Source organism: Hypanus sabinus, chromosome 28, assembly GCF_030144855.1.
Source record: "Hypanus sabinus isolate sHypSab1 chromosome 28, sHypSab1.hap1, whole genome shotgun sequence".
Taxonomy (NCBI): domain Eukaryota; kingdom Metazoa; phylum Chordata; class Chondrichthyes; order Myliobatiformes; family Dasyatidae; genus Hypanus; species Hypanus sabinus.
In genome coordinates, this window is record NC_082733.1 from 11,901,619 (window position 1) to 11,924,308 (window position 22,690).

General features: G+C 46.3%; 1 protein-coding gene across 4 annotated transcripts in view; it reads right to left on the reverse strand.

The window, feature by feature from the left end:
* The window catches only part of lrrk1 (leucine-rich repeat kinase 1), a 216,811-nt gene that overhangs the window by 111,208 nt on the left and 82,913 nt on the right, over window positions 1–22,690 (reverse strand). For all 4 annotated transcript variants that reach the window (XM_059952613.1, XM_059952611.1, XM_059952612.1 and 1 more), the window contains 5 exons: window positions 19,264–19,401; window positions 15,414–15,526; window positions 10,975–11,045; window positions 2,897–3,026; window positions 2,186–2,298 (listed from right to left, as the gene is read on the reverse strand). In XM_059952613.1, the coding sequence (XP_059808596.1) occupies window positions 2,186–2,298; window positions 2,897–3,026; window positions 10,975–11,045; window positions 15,414–15,526; window positions 19,264–19,401 (565 nt within the window). The remainder of the gene's footprint in view (window positions 1–2,185; window positions 2,299–2,896; window positions 3,027–10,974; window positions 11,046–15,413; window positions 15,527–19,263; window positions 19,402–22,690) is intronic.

Consider the following 22,690-nt stretch of genomic DNA (forward strand, 5'->3'; position numbering starts at 1 on the left):
ATACTTTTCCTATGATCTAAATTGTTGCAAATACTGCATATAATTGGATAAAGAGCTTTTAGTGTTTCTTTGCAGAATTTTCCCTGCTGACCCTATTTGGAGTGAACTGTTGCATGTACAATATATGTGCAGTTCCTTCAGACCACCCATTCGGCCACCAAGCAGTATCTGTTTGACCTTTATCTTAACTTTCATCTCCAACCCACTCCCAACACCCTCCCCTCCCTCTGTTTCAAAATCCTTCCTATGGCCCACATTGTTCGATCTGCGGATGCACGGGTCCCAGCCCTGTTCAAGTGAAACCTGTCCCAGTGGAACAGCTTCCTCGTTCTCCAGCACTGGCACCATTTCCCCATGAATGCAGCCAATTTCCCCCACACCAATCTGTGAACCACACGCTCTGCCCTCTGATCTTTCTCCCAGTGCTAACTTGTCTGTTGCTAGGCAGTCACCCAGGGATTATTATTGCCTTTGTGACTCTGGTTTTTAATTTGGACTCTTGCTGCTGCTTTTCCCTTCAGGAGAACCCCTGCTCTACGTATATCACTGGCTCCTTATTGGATCTTTCCACTTCTATTCCAGTTTCCTGATGGTTTCAATCAGACATCTTTACCCATGGTACCAGGCAGACAACACTGCCCTTAAAACTCACACTCACAAGTGCAGAGAACACCATCTATCCCCCAACCTACTCTACCCCAGTTACCACCACAGTTTTGCAATTCTCTACAGTAAGCTGCATTTACCGATATAGCATGGCGTTGTTGTCAGTTTGCTCATTTCCCTGGTACTCTACGCTCCCATCCAGCCTACAAAAACCTTTGACCAAGGTTTTCCATCTTCAGGATCCCTCTATGTGTCACATCCTCCGATGCCTCTTTATCAGACCGATATATAGTACCTAATCTGATGGGTGCATCAGCCACCAGGGCAACTATCCCCATCCTTAATCCACTTATTGTTTATTTATTGGGATGCGGCACAGAATAAGCCCTTCTGGCCTTTTGTACTGTACCACCCAGCAGTCCCCCATTTTAACCTTAGCCAAATTCAATGACCAATTAACCTAACAACCAGTACACCTTTGGACTATGGGAGGGATAGAGTTTAAGAGTCACGGGGTAATGATGCAGCTCTATAAAATTCTGGTTAGGCCACGCTTGAAGTCCTGTGTCCAGTTCTGGTCACCTCACTGTAGGAAGGATGTGGAAGCATTGGAAAGGGTACAGAGGAGATTTACCAGGATGCTGCCTGGTTTAGAGAGTATGGATTATGATCAGAGATTAAGGGAGCTAGGGCTTTACTCTCTGGAGAGGAGGAGAATGAGAGTAGACATGATAGAGGTATACAAGATATTAAGAGGAATAGATAGAGAGGACAGCCAGCGCCTCTTCCCCAGGGCACCACTGCTCAATACAAGAGGACATAGCTTTAAGGTAAGGGGAGGAAAGTTCAAGGGGGATATTAGATGAAGGTTTTTTACTGGTGCATGGAATGCACTGCCTGAGTCAGTGGTGGAGGCAGATACACTAGCGAAATTTAAGAGACTACTAGACAGGTATATGGAGGAATTTAACGTGGAGGGTTATATGGGACGGAGGGTTTAAGGGTCGGCACAGCATTGTGGGCTGAATGGCCTGTACTGTGCTGTATTGTTCTATGAAACTGGAGCACCCGGAGGAAATCCTTGTCGTCATTGGGGGAACGTACAAACTCCTTATGTGCAGTAGGGGGAATTGAACCCTGGCCGCCAGTACTATAAAGTGTTGTACTAACCACTATGCTACCGTGCTGCCCCAATTCCAATATACAGACCTCTAACTCCAGCTCATTTGAAGAGAAGTCTCTAAAGACACAGACCTCTTTGCACAGATGTAGTTAAGAAGCACAGAAGCTGACAGTTTGGCAATCCCTTCCACAAGAAAGTAATGGCTGCCAGGTCATTTATTTCTGAGATTGACAAGTTTTTGTTTGAAGTTACTGAGGGTTATGGAAGAAGCTGGGTAAATTGAATTAAGTCACAGACCAACCATGATCTCATTGAAAGGCAAAAAGGGTCCAAGAGGTCCTGTTCCTCTGGTCCCGTCAGTGTCCCATCAGCCCACACCCACAATTTGGCTTCACTCTCGGCCTCAACCAAAAACTAACCAATTGTAGTGAAGAAAAACAGCACAGCTTAGTTTACCTTCATTTCTGATCTCTGTTGGAACATTTGAGATAGTTAACTGATCGATGTCCAGCTGCCACAGATTAGCTAGCTGACCAAGCTCGGCAGGAAGCTCTCGGATTCCAGGGTTACTGTTGAGAGAGAAAGAAGCAAAGCATTCAGACAGATAAAACCTACTTCATTCCATGAGTTGCATATTCAACTGTCTTTGAAGGCACCGCGTGTCAAACTTAATTGAATTTAAATTGCTTTGAATTTAAAAACGCAAACACGAGGAAATCTGCAGATGCTGGAAATTCAAACAACACACACAAAATGCTGGTGGAACCCAGCAGGCCAGGCAGCATCTATAGGGAGAAGCACTGTCGACGTTTCGGGCTGAGACCCTTTGTCAGGGCAAAGGACTGTACTTCTTCCTGTAGATGCTGCCTGGCCTGCTGCGTTCCACCAGCATTTTGTGTGTCTTGTTTGCTCCTTTGAAACAAGTTGAGGCTATTATATAGTAAAACGCACTTTCAACATCTGCTCAAATTGGAAGTTGAACCATGTCGTGGACAAGTCAGTGAGGAGAATCTGACAGACATTCAGAGCTGGACAGTAGTATTTACTCACAAAAATAACTTTTTAAAGATGTTGTTACAGCTTTAGATGAAAATAGAATGCTTCTTTCTTAATGGAGTGCCCAGCAATCCCACAAAATGTGTTCACAATAAACAGCAGCTATCTTACTTGGAAAGGTACAGCTCAGAGAGTGCACGCAGCCAGCACACCGACTGAGGGACTGAATCCAGAAAGTTACTGTCCAGATGCAGAACTTCTAAACATTCACCAAGGATCTGTGGGAATTCAATCACCGAAGCTGAAAAGAGAGAGAGAGAAATCCACTTCATGTCGACTCGTGTTAAAGAACATTTTGCTTTTGTTTCTGACAGGTTGTTTTTCTGAGAGGGGCCAGTGTTTATTTGGCACGTCAGTGCAAACATTGACTGCACTGATGAAGCTTGGCTCAGCTTTCCAGGATAACAACAGGATTTGGTCTGGCCCAAGTCTCCTAGTCCTGGTTCCCTTCCCCCTACCAGGAAAATCAATGTTTGTCAAATGTGCGAGATTTATTTTGACACAACAGAGATCAGTTGAAGCTTTTGCTTCCTTTTATAGGGTCCCTGCTCCATGTGTTTTGTTTTAAATATTTTGAGGATGCTCCAAATATTGTTAGTGTGGAGCTCACGGAAGAATCCACTGGAATGGGAAAGACTGAGCAAACTTAATACACTCAGTGGCACTTGATTGGGCACTTCCTACATCTAATAAAGTGGCCACTGAGTGTACGTTCATGGTCTTCTGCTGCTGTGGCCCATCCGCTTCAAGGTTCGACGTGTTGTCCATTCCACACACCCCTGCTGTAACACGTGGTTACTCTGTCAGCTTGAACCAGTCTGGACTTTCTCCCCTGCCCTCTCTCATTAACAAGCTATTTTCATCCACAGAACTGCCACTCACTGGATTTTACTTTTATTTCTCGCGCTACTCTCCGTAAATTCTAGAAGCTGTTGTGCATGAAAGTCCCAAGAGATCAGCAGTATCTGAGATACTCAAATCACCCCATCTGGCACCAACAACCATTCCATGATCAAAGTCACTTGGATCACATTTCTTCCCCATTCTGATGTTTGGTCTGAACGACAACTGGACCTCTGGACCATGTCTGCATGCTTTTATGCACGGTTGATGACACATGATTGGCTGATTAGATACCTGCATTAATGAGCTTAATAACGCGGCACTGAGTGTATATTCCTGTTAAATTTAAGAGTTATTTTGGTAGGGTAATTTTAAATCTGGAATGCTGTAGTTCAATTCACCGATTTATTGGCTGAGAGCAGGGAAACTGCGTGGCCTCAGGTCATCGCGAGGACTAGTCCAGTTTGCAGCCATCAGCAATGAGGGATGAGCCCAGTGCCTTCCACGGGGGTGGGGGGGGGGGACAGACTCAGTGCTGCCCTCCCTGGGTTTTGCTCAGAAGACGACAAGCTCTGTTGTGATCGACTGCAGATATTAACGGCGCTAAATGGATTGAAGGCCTCAAGCTTTGTGGGGGGGAGGGGGTCGCCTGCGTTACAGCCACTGAGAGAGAGCCACCGGGGGCAGCTTGGCACATTGTAGTCGACTGAAGATTTCAATGGTCTTAAGGGGTCTGGGCCATATACATTTATATTTTGCATGCTTGTATTTTACTAATATTCCGTATGTGCTTGAATATGCGATGACTGAGGCTCAAACCGTGGTGTTGCTTAGTGGACGTGAGGGATGGCGCACGCTACCGGGGGCGGTATGGCACAGCGTCCAGGCTGGAAGCTCTATTGTGGTTGACTGATGATTTTGATGCGCTGGGGGTGGGGTGGGGGGAGATCTGGACTAAATATATATATATATATATATTCTGTGTTGTAATATTTTACTGATATTCTAAATGTGCTCGCTGTTTTGTATGTGCAAGGACTGGGTCCAAACCTGCAGTGCCGTCTGCAGGAGCGCCCCAGCACGGTGTCCACGCTGGAGTCGGTGCTGCTCTCCAGTGTTCGCTCGTTGGGAGACAGACTCCGCTGTGGTTGACTGTGGTTTGATGGCACAAGTTTTGGGACTCTTTTACTGTGTGATTGTGACACTATTTGTGCTTGCTATCCTGTGTGTGCTTTGTGCTGTGTGCAACTGCTGGTCCTCTGTCTTGCACCTTGACCCCGGAGTAACACTGTCTCGTTTGGCTGCACTCATCAGTATTCATGTATGGTTGAATGACAATTAAACTTGGAAATTAGTTGTATTAATATGAGAAAGCTGGGTTTTTTTCCCGGTTGGAGGGTTTGCAATGTGGTCCATGAAGGCAGAGTTGAGGAAAAACAGAAACTATACTATAGTTAAACCAAACCCAACATTCAAGGTTGGTTTGTGATGCTATTTCATATGTCCAACTTTGCTTCTTTTTTGGTAACAAAGAACTACCAGTCTCAAGGTAAAGTCTGCAACTGACCAGCACCTGCTGAAGAGCGTGCCAGATCCTGCCAGTTTTAGGAGCGGGGCAGCTCTTCCTGAGGCAAAGTCGTCTCAAATCACATAATTAGCTCCACTTTAAATCTTAGTTTGATCAAATCAGCCATCAACTTTCTAAGTTTTAGAGAATACCACTGTGGTTTGTATAATCTAGTCTCCTAGCTTAACTCTTGGCATTTAAGAAATATTTTGGGCTGTGCAGCTGTGCTTTTGGCTTAAACTGACATATCCAGCTTCTGCTGTGCATGGTACTTCAGATGTGCTCTAACCAGAACTTTGAATAGATGTAGCCCTATTTTGACAGCCTTGCATTCCAGTGTCTGAGATAAGACTAACATTCCAGTAGCAGCCCTGATTCCCAAAGGGTTGTCAATCTGAAATGTTAACTCTGCTTCTTCTCTCACACATGTGGGACCTGACCTGTTGAATGTTTGCAGCACATTCTGGTTTATTATAGAGATGTAATTGGCTAAGCATTTCCATAATATTTTAATGATTATGACTGTAAGTTTAAGTGGTTCAGAAACCCTAGCCTTGAAAGTCTGCCTGTGCAGATGAAAATTGTGGTGGGGCAGCATTAACGAATTTTCTACTCATTTCCAAGTGAATTGATGCCAGTCATAATTAAGGAACGGGTTTCCTGTTGTAACAATTGCAGGTACTTCAAAGTCTGTAGTCCCACTGACAGAAATCCCAACATCAGCAACATGATGCAAAAAAATTCACTGCCACTGCCACTGTCAAAAAATTTACTGCCACAATGTCAAACCACGAAATTCACTGCCACTGTCAAACCACAAAATTCACTGCCACACTGTCAGTACCACGAAATCACTGCCACTGTCAAACCACAAAATTCATTGCCACACTGTCAGTACCACGAAATTCCCTACCACGCTGTCATAACACGATTTTTATCAATATCAACACACAAAAAATTTCAAATCTAGAGTTTCTAAGCATTTAACCTCATTAAGAATTCCACCACATTGGTCTGCATCCCAGAAGACTCAAAACAAAGTTATTTGAAAGGTCAGGCACATTTCTCCTGAACTGACAGGCAGGGTACCGCGTAACTTTAATAGAATAGGGTTCCAGAAATTCCTATTCCCATTTCAGATTTCCAGCCTCTGCACTTTTCTTGATGTTGATATTTATGCAACATCACTGTATAATTACACTGTACCTGTTATTTAAAAAATCACCTTTAACAATTGGACCGCCCTCTTTTAAACGTAATCAATTCTGAAGAGAAGTCTCTGTCCTTAACCACTGACACTGTTTCTCTTCAGACAGACGTAGATTGATCTGCTGAGTGTTTCCAGCAATCTGTTTTTATTCAGATTGCCAACATCTACGTCATGTTGACTTTCCCATTTCCTTTCACGTGCCCCTTTTGTCACTGTTAACACCTGCTTAATTACCTCATCACTAATACCGGCAGCAGCTTTGCCTTTTCGTTCTAAATTGTACTCAATTCCATGGCTGCTCTGTGCACCCCAGTAAAGTCCTTGCCCTTTACGGTAATAATTTCTTCTGAGTCATTTCTTCTTTGAACACCTTCCACAGATCTTTTGTTGTTTTACCTGCAAAACAGTTGCCTAGTTTTCTCAGAACACAATCTCACCAGATGAGGTCAGCTTTATCTAAAGCTAAATTTCTCCTTTCAGATACTACAATTAAAGTTATACACATGCTAGATGTATACTTCTGCAGTTATTTCTGGCATATTGCTCTTTATGGAATGCAATATCCCTTGATGGTTCTGATGCTCTACGCAAACCACAAGGAACAAATTCATCCACTTACTAATACATTTATTCTATAAAAACCCTGCAATCCAAAATTCTTCTGGCTTGTTTGTTCACCACGATTATACAGCTCGAACTCAAAGTCCTTCAACTTTTTTTTGTTGCTGTTGTCCCTCTCTGTGCCCCGCGGTGCCTCAGGCTGCAACCTCGCTGCTCCCTCAGCATGTGCCTGATTATTTTACGAGATTGAGTTGCTGGCTCGACGCTCAACCCAGCACCGACAGAAAGCGTGCAAAGAGCCAGATTTGAACCAGGGACCACTCTTCCTCAAAAGTCCAGTATAGATGCTACTACACCAGTGGCTGGCTGTCAACTTTTTTTGAAATTCCCTTAATGTACCGTCACATTTCCACTGCCTGCTGGAGTCCCTTCCCGACTGAAGTCACTTCATTCTCACCAGGTCCATTTCTCCCTTCTCCTTAACTTATATGTTGAGTGTTTCCAATCCCAGCCATCTTGCAACCATCTGTCAAACATCCACATCTCTAAATTTACATCTAAATCCATTCAGCGTGCCCCTGCGCTCTTGGTATTTCCATATGGAATGTTTATTTGAGTTGTGAACTCTTTTGCCCTCTTTTCATTTTACACCATTTTCCCCTTTCTTAGTTTTCCTACTTCCCATCTCTCAGTTTCTTTCAACCCATGGCACCCGGCTATTGCTATAATCTCTTCCCTTTCATCTATTTTAGCACTGACGTGATGATACTTTACCACTCACTCTCCCTCCTAGCCACAAATGTTTACATTCCTGTGACCATCCCAGTTATCCTTCCTGCTGGGACACAAGCCCCAGCTCAGCTCAGATGTGAACCTGTCCAATGACACATTTCCTTCCTATCCCTGTACTGCAGGATGTTTCGTTAAATGGACCCATTCATCCCAGACCACTTCAACCATGTGTTCATTTTCCTAATGAAAACAGAAAATGCGGGTCACATTTGTAGGTTAGGGAGCAGCGGTGGAGAGAGAAACAGAATTAATGCTTCAGTTCAGCGACCTTTCCCCATGACTGACAGCTGATGTGAAACATTAAATCTTTCTCTTTCCTGTGGAAAATTTCCAATTTTTTCTGATTTTATGACAAGACTTGCCTCTTGGTCTCTTTCCTGTACAGCTCATCTCCATTTAGTCGAGGTAATGTTGCAGACGTTAAGACCCTTAGGATCAATTTTGTTTTAATTACTGAGTGAATGGGACTTAGCGTTCAAGTTACTGTTGGTCGCAGCCTGGGCTCAAATCTCAGTTCAGTCTGGTTCTAAACATCCCTCTGCTTAGTAGCAAGTAGCCAGTCCTCAAGCCCTTTCCTCAGGAGGCGGTACAGGAACCTGAGGACCTACACATTCAATGATTCAGGAACAGCTTCCTCACCTCTATCCTCAGATTTTCTGAATGGTCCATGAACCCATGACTCCTTTTAGTGGCAGCACTTCCTAACTTTGTAATTTATAGCCATTTTATGTTTTTGCACTGCGCTGTTCCTGCAAAACGACTTTCACATCATATAAGACAGTCATAATTAACCTGGTAACAGATTACTGAGCGTGTCTTCGGTGGGGACCGCTTTACAGTACCAGCGACCCGGGTTCAATTCCCGACACTGTCTGTGAGGAGTTTGTACATTCTTCCCGTGACTGCGTGGGTTTCCTCCCACAGTCCAAAGACGTACCGATTGGTAGGTTGGTTGGTTATTATAAATTGTCGGTGATTAGGCTAGGGTTAAATGGGGAACTGCCAGGCAGCGTCGCTCGAAAGGTTTGAAGGGCCTATTCTGCACTGTATCTTAATAAAGAAATAAACAAACAAATGTTTACTGCAGTTGTTAGAAATCTGATTAAGGGTCACAAACTTGAACTGTCGACCACCCCCGCTTCCACAAATGCTGCCCGACAAGTTAGTCTGCTTTTATTTCGGATTTCAGGGGCGGCACCGTGGTGCAGCTGTCAATGTCATGGCGTTACAGCGTCCCTGAGCTGGGTTCAAATCGGCCGCTATCCGTCAGGAGTTTGTCCGTTCTCCCCGTGAATCTGTCGGTTTCCTCCCTCACACTAATTGGTCATGTGGATGTAACTGGGCAATACGGGCTCACTGGGCCGAAAGCTGTATCTCTAAAAGAAGATCACGTTCCTACTGTCTGCAACTGCACCTGAATTTCTGTCCAGCCCTCGACTCTGGCAGATGGCTGATCTGTATCAAGCTGCCTGATAACCTGAATCAGGGTCAAAACATCCACTCTGCGCTCTTTGCTTCATGAGACTACGTCCTGTCCTTTCACAATACATACAGGAACAGGAGAAAGCCACTTGAAAGTCCATTTAATACAGTCAAGCTGTGGTAACTTCTACTCCACACCTCTGTGGCAATCTATCTCTCCCCCACTTATCAAGAACCTACGTATCTACCTGAGTCTTAAAAACATGCAAAAACTCTTCCTCCACTCTCATTTGAAGAGAGCTCCAGAGACTCATAATCCTCAGATCTTATATAAAAAGATCACTTTATCCCTGTCTTGAATGAGTGAACCTTCCTTTTAAACAGTTCCATGCTCTCCCACATGAAGAAACTTCCTCTCCTCTCCTCTTCAGTCCATCAATCACTTTGGACTCCCTTCTAATCCTCTCTACACTGGCCATCACCCCTCTCCGCTCTCAGTCCTGATGCAGGGTAATGGCCCAAAACACAGACAATTCCTTTCCTCCATAGATGCTCTGTGACCTACTGAGGTCCTCCAGTAGATCACTTATTGTGGGCATCTGAAGACTCTTGTATCTCAAACTTGTTCATTGATACTATTTACAGAAAGAAACCCGCCAGCTTTATCCCATCCAGTCTACTTGTGACTCCAGACCCACACCAAGATGGGTGGGTCTGAGCAGCTCAGAGAGGTGAACTTGAATGCCACTGCTTCACATTCACCAGCTACCATAAACCAAAGGCAGTGGCCCGTCAACAGCTGCCTGAGGGTAGGTAACAGAGGGTGATAAATGGCAGCCTTGCCAGCAGAATGCCATCAGGATGAGACGAGAACAATGTAGTTGAAAGCTTTACGGAAGGGGGAAGTTGTACATTGGGCAACAGATGTTTAATGGGAAGGGTGTTGGTCTGATCCAGGATTTACATGGACAAGTAAGATGACTTGTCCCGTAGTGAACGCCTAAGCCTCAGTGATACAGACGCTGAGTGAACGAACTCAGTGTTCAGAACCTCACAAAAGTAGACAACTACCAACTGCAAACTAATGCAAATAAAAACTGCTTGTGAACCAGGACATGGTGGGCAAATTTCTCAGTGTGGTGAACACTCAAGGGATTTGGGAATTTGGGAACTTGGGAAAGCCTGGAGCAGACAAGAGTAGAAGGAACGCGAAGACACAAGAGACCACCGACGTTGGAATCCAGAGCAACAGAAAGGGCAGCATGGTGGTGTAGGGGTTAGCGTAACAGTATTACACCGACACAGACCTGCAGGCTCAATTCTGTAAGGAGTTTGTACTGCTGGAGGAACTCCGTAGGTGTGGGAGGAAAGGAACTGTTGACAATTTTGGTCAAAACCTTGCATCAGGACAGGGATCAGAGGGAATGTGAATGCACACAATTATTTAGGTTCCATTCCATGAAAAGTTGGAGCATTCCCAGGTCTACCGGGATGACTCACAGACTGTGACCTCTGTGTGACAAGGAAAGGCAAGGGCAGAGAGTGTGAAGAGTGCCTTGAAGGACTTGTTCAGTGTGATGCCTAAAAAGGGAAAATAAACATGTATCTTGGGAGAGATGGCAGGTTTCTCAGATAAACACTGTTTATGAGGGGGATGGGAACATTCCCCAGTCGACCACAGGCTGGTTTGACATCACCAATTCAATTGCTACACGGAAAGAAACAGCAGGCGGGGGCAGATCTGCTCTGGGTTGCACGACCTGTTGCCACGTCTGCCTCACACGGATCCCTTACCCGAGTCCGAACTTCTCTTCAGTCGCATTGTGAAAAAATTGACTTTCCTTGTCCTGGAGGACTCGTCTCCCCTGTAAATGGGAACAAACGGGCAGTTTGTAGTCACAGCTCACAGCTCTGGGAATCAACAGTGTTACTCTCCCCCCACAGAGTGAAACCGGCCCTCTGGCCCCTACTCACCAAGGACTCTTGTCCCGTCCCTCACGCACCATCCCTGCTCCTCCCAACCCACCTCCCCCTGCTCCTTCCCCCACATGCCTCCCCCTGCCCCTTCCTCCCCCACACCCCTCCCCTTTCCCCACGCCCCTCCCCGTTCCTTCCCCACACCCCTCTCCTGCCCCTTCCCCCACACCTTTCCCCTGCCCCTCCCCCACACACCTCCCCTGCCCCTCCCCCTACATGCCTCCCCTGCCCCTTCCCCACACACTCACTTTCATTGCTCCTCACCACCACTCCCAACAGCTACTATTTTCCCCTTGCCTTGCCCCTACCCCTGCTGCTCTTTCACCCCCAGAGCTGGGTGACAGTGAACAGGCCCAGGCCCCGATCCCACGATCCTGGGAAAAGGCACTGAGGGTGTTACCGTGATTAAACACTACACCGCCAGGGCAAATCAGAGCCATGCACACTGATTGATAGGGACTGAGGAGCTGCCTTCAGATCGGGAGACACGATGACCGTGAGACCGGTGAGACGGAGGAGTCAGAAGGCATTTGATAAGGTCCCACGTAGGAGATTGGTGGGTAAAATCAAAGCTCAGGGCATCGGGGGGAAGACATTGACATGGATAGAAAACTGGTTGGCAGATAGAAAGCAAAGGGTAGCGGTGAATGGGTGTTTCTCGGAATGGCAGGTGGTGACTAGTGGGGTGCCACAGGGCTCGGTATTAGGACGACAGCTGTTTACCATTTATGTCAACGATTTAGATGAAGGCATTGAAAATGACATCAGAAAATTTGCTGATGACACTAAGCTGGGTGGCAGTGTGACATGTGATGAGGATGTTAGGAGAATTCAGGGTGACTTGGATAGGCTGGGTGAGTGGGCAGATACTTGGCAGATGACGTTTAATGTGAATAAGTGTGAGGTTATCCAGTTTGGGAGTAAGAACAGAAAAGCAGATTATTATCTGAACGGTGTAGAGTTAGGTAAGGGAGAAATACAAAGAAATCTAGGAGTCCTTGTTCATCAGTCACTGAAGGTGAATGAGCAAGTGCAGCAGGCAGTGAAGAAGGTTAATGGAATGTTGGCCTTTATTACAAAGGGAATTGAGTACAAGAGCAAGGAAATCTTCTTGCATTTGTACAGAGCCCTGGTGAGACCACACCCGGAGTATTGTGTACAGTTTTGGTCTCCAGGGTTAAGGAAGGACATCCTGGCTGTAGAGGAAGTGCAGCGTAGATTCACGAGGTTAATTCCTGGGATGTCTGGACTGTCTTACGCAGAGAGGTTAGAGAGACTGGGCTTGTACTCTCTGGAATTAAGGAGATTGAGAGGGGATCTGATTGAAACATATAAGATTATTAAGGGATTGGACAAGACAGAGGCAGAAAATATGTTCCAGAGGTTGGGAGAGTCCAGTACCAGAGGGCATGGATTGAGAATAAGAGGTCAGTTATTTAAAACAGAGTTGAGGAAGAGCTTCTTCTCCTAGAGAGTTGTGGAGGTGTGGAATGCACTGCCTCGGAAGACGGTGGAGGCCAATTCTCTGGATGCTTTCAAGAAGGAGCTAGATAGGTATCTTATGGATAGGGGAATCAAGGAATATGGAGACAAGGCAGGAACCGGGTATTGATAGTAGATGATCAGCCATGATCTCAAAATGGCAGTGCAGGCTTGAAGGGCTGAATGGTCTACTTCTGCACCTATTGTCTATGGTGGAGCTCCACTAATGTTAGAGACAGTTTTAATAGTTCTCCTGCTGATAGAACATAGAACATAGAATAGTACAGCACATTACAGGCCCTTCAGCCCACAATGTTGTGCTGACCCTCAAACCCTGCCTCCCATATAACCTCCCACTTTAAATTCCTCCATATACCTGTCTAGTAGTCTCTTAAATTTCACTAGTGTATCTGCTTCCATCACTGACTCAGTCAGTGCATTCCACGCACCAACCACTCTCTGAGTGAAAAACCTTCCTCTAATATCCCCCTTGAACTTCCCTACCCTTACCTTAAAGCCATGTCCTCTTGTACTGAGCAGTGGTGCCCTGGGGAAGAGGCGCTGGCTGTCCACTCTGTCTATTCCTCTTAATATCTTGTACACCTCTATCATGTCTCCTCTCATCCTCCTCCTCTCCAAAGAGTAAAGCCCTAGCTCCCTTAATCTGATCATAATCCATACTCTCTAAACCAGGCAGCATCCTGATAAATCTCCTCTGTACCCTTTCCAATGCTTCCACATCCTTCCTATAGTGAGGCGGCCAGAACTGGACAAAGTACTCCAACTGTGGCCTAACTAGAGTTTTATAGAGCTGCATCATTACATCGCGTCTCTTAAACTCTATCTCTCGACTTATGAAAGCAAACACCCCATAAGCTTTCTTAACTACCCTATCTACCCGTGAGGCAACTTTCAGGGATCTGTGGACATGTACCCCCAGATCCCTCTGCTCCTCCACACTACCAAGTATCCTGCCATTTACTTTGTACTCTGCCTTGGAGTTTGTCCTTCCAAAGTGTACCACCTCACACTTCTCCGGGTTGAACTCCATCTGCCACTTCTCAGCCCACTTCTGCATCCTATCAATGTCTCTCTGCAATCTTCGACAATCCTCTACACTATCTACAACACCACCAACCTTTGTGTTGTCTGCAAACTTGCCAACCCACCCTTCTACCCCCACATCCAGGTCGTTAATAAAAATCACAAAAAGTAGAGGTCCCAGAACAGATCCTTGTGGGACACCACTAGTCACAACCCTCCAATCCGAATGTACTCCCTCCACAATGACCCTCTGCTTTATGCAGGCAAACCAACTCTGAATCCACCTGGCCAAACTTCCCTGGATCCCATGCCTTCTGACTTTCTGAATAAGCCTACCATGTGGAGCGTGAGGCATTTAAATGCCATTAAAGTTGCTATGATGATAGAGGAGACAGAGACAGCAGAACAACAAACAACCTGCAGGAAGAACTCAGCGGTCCAACAGCCACAGACACCGCTTGATCCCGAAGTCTTCCACCAGATTGTTTGTTGCTATGACGACACACTGAAATGATTAAAACATTAAAGCAGAGCAAAAATTTAAATAAAACCTTCCCCTCATTCGCCAAATCTGTAGTTTGTGAATCCCTGTTGAGTTTCAGACTGGCCGAACTCAGCACTAAATCCACCGGTGTATCCCAGATAGACACCAGGTCCACTTGAGTCTTACACCTTTGGAACTGTCTGCCACGGCCAGCGGGATCCAACAAACGGCCCGCTGCCATGCAATGGGCTCATTACGGAGATGCCTGCTGTATTGGTGACATGGGGATAATTTTCCAGTGAATTGTTGGCAACCCTCAGCACCAAACTCTCCTGACCAACTCCAGAAGGCAAATGAGCAAAGCAAGCACTGAACACACAAAGTGCAGAAGTCTATGGATGGTGCTGTTTATAGGAGTGAGGGAAAGTGTGGCTGGTTGGACTCACGAGTAACATAGAAGCCACGCACACTGAGGTTTGTGGCTTCAGTTCGTTCTGCGATTCCGGTGCCCAGACGGACTCAGAGCGCTCGCATGCCCAGCTGACTGCCCCAGCAGCAGAATGGAGTCTGCAGTGGTATCTCTGGGGGCGGGATCTGACGGGAATGTGTGGAGAGGGTTGCTGGCTGGTACCAGTCACTGGGTGAAAGGCCTGTTTCTGTACTGTATGTCTCAATGAATCCATAATGGCCTGGTCTATCCAATAGAACTGGAGGCAAAGGAAGAGAACCCTTAAAGGGGTGAACTTTTCCCCAAATACTCACTCCACCGGCAACCCCAGCTCTTCTTTCTCACCACGATCTAGAGTGGACTCAATGCCCTTTACCACTCTGGTGCTCCTCCCCGTTCCCTTTCTCCCATGGGCTTATCAGATTCCTCCTTCTCCAGCCCCTTACCTCTTTCACCGACCCACTCTCAGCTCTCTATTTCACCCCTCCCCCTCTCCTGGTTTCACCTATCTTTACCACCCTGCACTCTTTCCTCTCGTTTCTCCCCCCCCCCCCCCCACCCCACGCTGACTTCTCATCTTTCTTTCCAGTCCTGATGAATGGTCTCGGCCCAAAATGACAGCTGTTTTCCTTTTCCATAGATACTGCCCGGCCTGCCGAGTTCCTCCAGCATTTTTGTTTGTGTTACCTTTTACCAATGACAGCTATTCTAGTCTCCTGGAATCTCAGCCCCACTGTATTGTATTATCAAGGGGAAAACAGGACCGGTATCGCACTGTTACAAATGCAGACTACTTACTTTCCAAACTGATTTCGAGAGAGATCGAGCGACTTGAGATTGTGGCATTGCCATCTGTCTACTGGGGGCAGAGACTGCAACTGATTGCCAGAGAGCTTCAGAGAATTCAGGGCCTGGTGCAAGTTACAAAAGAGTTTATAGAGATTGTTTTCCTGCAAGTTCATAACACAACCTAACACCAAAATATTCACTAATTTTGAACAGCAACGCAGCAGAGCATGCTTTGAAGGTGAGTAAAGGGCCCAAGGAGCTGAAGGAGATCGCTTACCAGAAGCAGGTAACAGTACTCACAATGAGGAGATAGCAGCAGTGTAAGCGAGGACTACACTGGAGCTCCATCTACTGTTCGGGCTGGAGTATTGCAACGGTATGAGTCCTAAACCATGACACGCTGGTGTGAAGTAAATCAATGTCCTGATTGTACCTACTGTCCCTCACCCCTCCTGAATCATCCTGACTGTAACTACTGTCCCTCACCCCTCCTGAATCATCCTGACTGTAACTACTGTCCCTCACCCCTCCTGAATCATCCTGACTGTAACTACTGTCCCTCACCCCTCCTGAATCTTCCTGACTGTAACGACTGTCCCTCACCCCTCCTGAATCTTCCTGACTGTAACTACTGTCCCTCACCCCTCCTGAATCTTCCTGACTGTAACTATTGTCCCTCACCCCTCCTGAATCTTCCTGAATGTAACTACTGTCCCTCACCACTCCTGAATCTTCCTGACTGTAACGACTGTCCCTCACCCCTCCTGAATCTTCCTGACAGTACCTACTGTCCCTCACCCCTCCTGAATCGTCCCGACTGTAACTACTGTCCCTCACCCCTCCTGAATCGTCCCGACTGTAACTACTGTCCCTCACCCCTCCTGAATCGTCCCGACTGTAACTACTGTCCCTCACCCCTCCTGAATCGTCCTGACTGTAACTATTGTCCCTCACCCCTCCTGAATCGTCCCAACTGTAACGACTGTCCCTCACCCCTCCTGAATCGTCCCCACTGTAACTACTGTCCCTCACCCCTCCTGAATCGTCCTGACTGTAACTATTGTCCCTCACCCCTCCTGAATCTTCCTGACTGTAACTATTGTCCCTCACCCCTCCTGAATCGTCCCAACTGTAACGACTGTCCCTCACCCCTCCTGAATCGTCCTGACTGTACCTATTGTCCCTCACCCCTCCTGAATCGTCCTGACTGTAACTATTGTCCCTCACCCCTCCTGAATCGTCCTGACAGTACCTACTGTCCCTCACCCCTCCTGAATCGTCCCGACTGTAACTACTGTCCCTCACCCCTCCTGAATCGTCCCAACTGTAACGACTGTCCCTCACCCCTCCTGAATCGTCCCAACTGTAACTACTGTCCCTCACCCCTCCTGAATCGTCCTGACTGTAACTATTGTCCCTCACCCCTTCTGAATCGTCCCAACTGTAACTACTGTCCCTCACCCCTCCTGAATCGTCCTGACTGTAACTACTGTCCCTCACCCCTCCTGAATCGTCCTGACTGTACCTACTGTCCCTCACCACTCCTGAATCGTCCTGACAGTACCTACTGTCCCTCACCCCTCCTGAATCGTCCTGACAGTACCTACTGTCCCTCACCCCTCCTGAATCGTCCCGACTGTAACTACTGTCCCTCACCCCTCCTGAATCGTCCTGAATGTAACTACTGTCCCTCACCCCTCCTGAATCGTCCCGAATGTAACTACTGTCCCTCACCCCTCCTGAATCGTCCCGACTGTAACTACTGTCCCTCACCCCTCCTGAATCGTCCCGACAGTACCTACTGTCCCTCACCCCTCCTGAATCGTCCCGACTGTAACTACTGTCCCTCACCCCTCCTGAATCGTCCTGACTGTAACTACTGTCCCTCACCCCTCCTGAATCGTCCTGACTGTAACTACTGTCCCTCACCCCTCCTGAATCGTCCCGACTGTAACTACTGTCCCTCACCCCTCCTGAATCGTCCCGACTGTAACTACTGTCCCTCACCCCTCCTGAATCGTCCTGACTGTAACTATTGTCCCTCACCCCTCCTGAATCGTCCCGACTGTAACGACTGTCCCTCACCCCTCCTGAATCGTCTCGACTGTAACTACTGTCCCTCACCCCTCCTGAATCTTCCTGACTGTAACTATTGTCCCTCACCCCTCCTGAATCGTCCCGACTGTAACGACTGTCCCTCACCCCTCCTGAATCGTCCCGACTGTAACTACTGTCCCTCACCCCTCCTGAATCTTCCTGACTGTAACTACTGTCCCTCACCCCTCCTGAATCGTCCTGACTGTACCTATTGTCCCTCACCCCTCCTGAATCGTCCTGACTGTAACTACTGTCCCTCACCCCTCCTGAATCGTCCTGACTGTAACTACTGTCCCTCACCCCTCCTGAATCGTCCTGACTGTAACTACTGTCCCTCACCCCTCCTGAATCGTCCTGACTGTACCTATTGTCCCTCACCCCTCCTGAATCGTCCTGACTGTAACTATTGTCCCTCACCCCTCCTGAATCGTCCTGACAGTACCTACTGTCCCTCACCCCTCCTGAATCGTCCTGACTGTAACTACTGTCCCTCACCCCTCCTGAATCGTCCCCACTGTAACTACTGTCCCTCACCCCTCCTGAATCGTCCTGACTGTAACTACTGTCCCTCACCCCTCCTGAATCTTCCTGACTGTAACTACTGTCCCTCACCCCTCCTGAATCGTCCTGACTGTAACTACTGTCCCTCACCCCTCCTGAATCGTCCTGACTGTAACTACTGTCCCTCACCCCTCCTGAATCGTCCTGACTGTAACTACTGTCCCTCACCCCTCCTGAATCGTCCTGACTGTAACTACTGTCCCTCACCCCTCCTGAATCTTCCTGACTGTAACTACTGTCCCTCACCCCTCCTGAATCGTCCTGACTGTAACTACTGTCCCTCACCCCTCCTGAATCGTCCTGACTGTAACTACTGTCCCTCACCCCTCCTGAATCTTCCTGACTGTAACTATTGTCCCTCACCCCTCCTGAATCGTCCTGACTGTAACTACTGTCCCTCACCCCTCCTGAATCGTCCCAACTGTAACTACTGTCCCTCACCCCTCCTGAATCGTCTTAACAGGCAACTATTCTCCAAGGCTCTGCACACACAAGGAAACACTAGGTGTGCAGTAGCACTGGGTTTTCTACAGTAATTCTCCATTTTCCTCCCTCTGCCTTTTTGAGGGAAGCTTACAGAACACCCCCCGGACATTTGCGGCTTTCAGTTAGATCTTGGCTGACCTCTCCCTTGGGTTCATTTGAATGCATTTGCTTCACATTCCTTGGTACCCATACATTACAAAATCCTTTCAGTCGAGGTGGTAATAGCCTCTAGTTTGAGGCTCAGCAACCAGAGCATTTTCAACGGAAGCTGTGTTAGGGATAGGGCGGAGTTTCAGGATTCCACTGTTCTGTGCCCGGAGAACTAATTCTAGATTTTCCTCCTGAGTAGCTTGAATCTGATTTCATGTCCATACAACCAATTCTCATAACTTTTAACTCCAAACTGCAGTAGTATGCGCTATAGCCCACTTTAGTGCCTCTGACGGCCAAACGGAGGGCAGTGCTCCAGCCAGATACCCACTAAGCTTTTGTTCAATCTTCGAACATCGTAACTTCCTTCTCACATCTACACAATGCACTGACCTCTCTGGAGTTTTACATACTTCCACACCATCAGTCTAAGTGTGCTTTTGTTGAAAGTTATGGTCCCATTTGGAGAAAGCCCAATGTATGAACTTTTGCAATCGTTTGGTCTCTGCATTGAGTGACTGAAATAGAGCTTTTATATGCAAAAGAAAACCATTCTGCAAAATACCTGGAGCTCAAAGATGTTTGATGGCAATTCCTTCAGTAAATTGTCAGAAAAATCTGCTTCCTTCAGATAGTTTTTCCAAAAGACACAAAGACTGTTTGGGAGGGATTCCAATGAATTCCTGGAAACGTTACAAATTTTCTGGAAGAAAAGAATTTGCATTTTAGCTTTACATTAATTATCTCCTGATCTGTTGAGAAGTCAGAGGGGAAATGTAAATTTTCTTTACACAGAGATATCCAGGACTGTGTAACAATATGCAATCATGAGCCAAGGAAGAAGAGAAATTTAAAAAAAGAGAAAATGCTGCAAATGAACATTAGACCTTTTGTAACTATATGTAATACTGTGGGTAAGGCTATGCTTTATTTTATTAATAGTTATGCCATTAGGAAATTCCGGATGCATTGGTAATCATTTTCCAATGTTCCTTAGATTCAGGATCAGTACCTGAAGATTGGAGAGTGGCTAATGTTATCCCACTTTTCAAAAAGGGAGGGAAGGAGAAAACGGAGAACTATCGCCCTGTTAGCCTAATGTCAGTCGTGGGGAAGATGCTTGAGTCCATTATTAAGGACAAAATAGTGGCACATCTTGATGGCAGAAATAGGATTAGGCCAAGCCAGCATGGATTTACCAAGGGCAAATCATGCTTGACTAATCTGTTGGAGTTTTTTGAGGGTGTAACAAGGATATTAGACGAGGGTAAGCCAGTGGATGTTGTGTACCTAGATTTTCAGAAGGCATTCGATAAGGTGCCACATAGGAGATTGGTGAGTAAAATCAGAGCTCATGGCATTGGGGTCAGGGTTTCAACATGGATAGGAAACTGGTTGGCAGATAGAAAGCAAAGGGTAGCAGTGAATGGGTGTTTCTCGGACTGGCTGGAGGTGACTAGTGGGGTACCACAGGGCTCTGTATTGGGACCACAGCTCTTTATGATTTATGTCAACGATTTAGATGAGGGCATTGAAAACTATATCAGCAAGTTTGCTGACGTTACTAAACTGGGTGGCAGTGTGACATGCGAAGAGGACGTTAGGAGAATACAGGGAGACTTGGATAGGCTGGGTGAGTGGGCAGATACTTGGCAGATGTCATTCAATGTGAATAAATGTGAGGTTACCCACTTTGGAAGCAGGAACAAGAGGGCAGAGTATTGTCTGAACGGTGTAGAGTTAGGTAAGGGAGAAATGCAAAGAGACCTAGGAGTCCTAGTTCACCAGTCAATGAAGGTGAATGAGCAAGTGCAACAGGCAGTGAAGAGGGCAAATGGAATGTTGGCCTTTGTTACAAGGGGAATTGAGTACAAGAGCAAGGATGTCCTTTTGCATTTGTACAGGGCCCTGGTGAGACCACACCTGGAATATTGTGTACAGTTTTGGTCTCCAGGTTTAAGGAAGGACATTCTGGCAATTGAGGAAGTGCAGCGTAGATTCACTAGGTTGATTCCTAGGATGGCAGGGCTGTCTTACACAGAGAGATTGGAGAGATTTGGCTTGTACACGCTGGAATTGAGGAGATTGAGAGGGGATCTGATTGAAACGTTTAAGATAATTAAAGGATTTGACAGGATCGAGGCAGGAAATATGTTCCAGATGTTGGGAGAGTCCAGTACCAGAGGGCATGGATTGAGAATAAGAGGTCAGTTATTTAAAAACAGAGTTGAGAAAGAGCTTCTTCTCCCAGAGAGTTGTGGAGGTGTGGAATGCACTGCCTCGGAAGACGGTGGAGGCCAATTCTCTGGATGCTTTCAAGAAGGAGCAAGATAGATATCTGATGGATAGGGGAATCAAGGGATATGGGGACAAGGCAGGGACTGGGTATTGATAGTGAATGATCAGCCATGATCTCAGAATGGCGGTGCAGACTCGAGGGGTCGAATGGTCTACTTCTGCACCTATTGTCTATTGTCTATTGGTGAACAGTAAATTTGCATGGGAGCTCCGAGTTCATACAAAAAAGAATCCTACTTTCCCTTAAAGGAACATTCAAAGTTTTATGTTTGGTGTTTACCTGAATCATATTTACCCTAGATATGTTTATTTATTGGTAATGGTCTTTTCATCATTATTCCCCCTGCATTGTGGAGTTACGTTGCTGTTAATTTGCATTCACAGTACTAACCAACTCATTTCGAGTCTATGGTGAGAGGGTGACCTACAGAAAGAGAAAGGAACTCAATGCCAAGCAAGTACAGAAGGTTGTAAAGTGATTCATGTGATCATCAGCTTTACAGATTGAGGATGATTTATGCATTAGAGAGCTTTGCTCATGTTAGATACTCATTTGAGAAACTGGGTGACCACCTTGGAAATAAAAAGATTGAGGAAATAGGACCAGTGGATCATTACAACATAGAAAGCCTTCCAGAATATCAACTCCAGAATATCCTGTAAAAGCTACATTTTTACAGGGCCATTTCAGATTCCCCTATTCCATCGTCCTTCCCTTTAGCCAGACAGAGCCTTCTTCTTCAATTACTCATCTTATTCCCTTTTGCAGTCTGTGATTGAAACTTCTTCCACAAGCCCTTCACCGATACACTTGTGTCACAACTTGAGGAGGTTACTCTCATATTGCCTGCAGTTCTCTTAGCTGTTACTTTTAAATTTATCTTCCTTGGTTTGGAACTCCTCTGAGCAGTGGGAACAGTAGGGCGTAATTCACTCTGTCTAGTCACAGAAACAGAGAGCCGGAGTAGAAACGTTCCTGTTTACTCTTGTCCCAGTGCTCTCTGTTCTAAAGAAAACATCGTCTGAAAACTCTCATTATCAGATGCATTGGCCTCAACTCACAAATCTCTAGCAAGTTCACATTAATAAAGAAAATCAAAACAAATATTAATAGTGCTCCCAACAATCATTTCCAGAATATACTCTTTCAGTTTACTGGCCTGTACTTTCTATGGGATAATGAACTAACATTAGCAATTTTCCAGGTCTCTGGAACCATATCCGATGAGAATTTAATGTTTATGAGTAGTAGATCTGAGATTGTAACCCTTTGTTCACTTAGCAACTTAGGATACATCTTAATTAGACCAGGAAGCTTTAGCCTATTGAATCCCATTTGGAAAACCAAGTACCTCCTCCCCATCAGCGCGCGCGCACACGCAGACACAACGTTGTCAATATTTATGCTCACTATTATCCCCTGCCTCTATTTATTCATGATTTTAACTCTTTCAGTTCCTCCAATCGCTCCTGTACAGATCTTCCGTCTCAGACTTAGCTGGCCCCACCCTCCCTTGTACAAAGAAGAATTCTGAATTGCATATTTCTTTACAACACAGAAGGAAGCCATTTCAGCTCATTGAGTTTATTCTCGGGACTATCCCACTGGGCCACAAGCAGGACACAAGGAAATCGGAGCAGGACTAGGCCACTCCAGCCTGCCTCAGCATTCAATATGATCATGGTTGATCTAT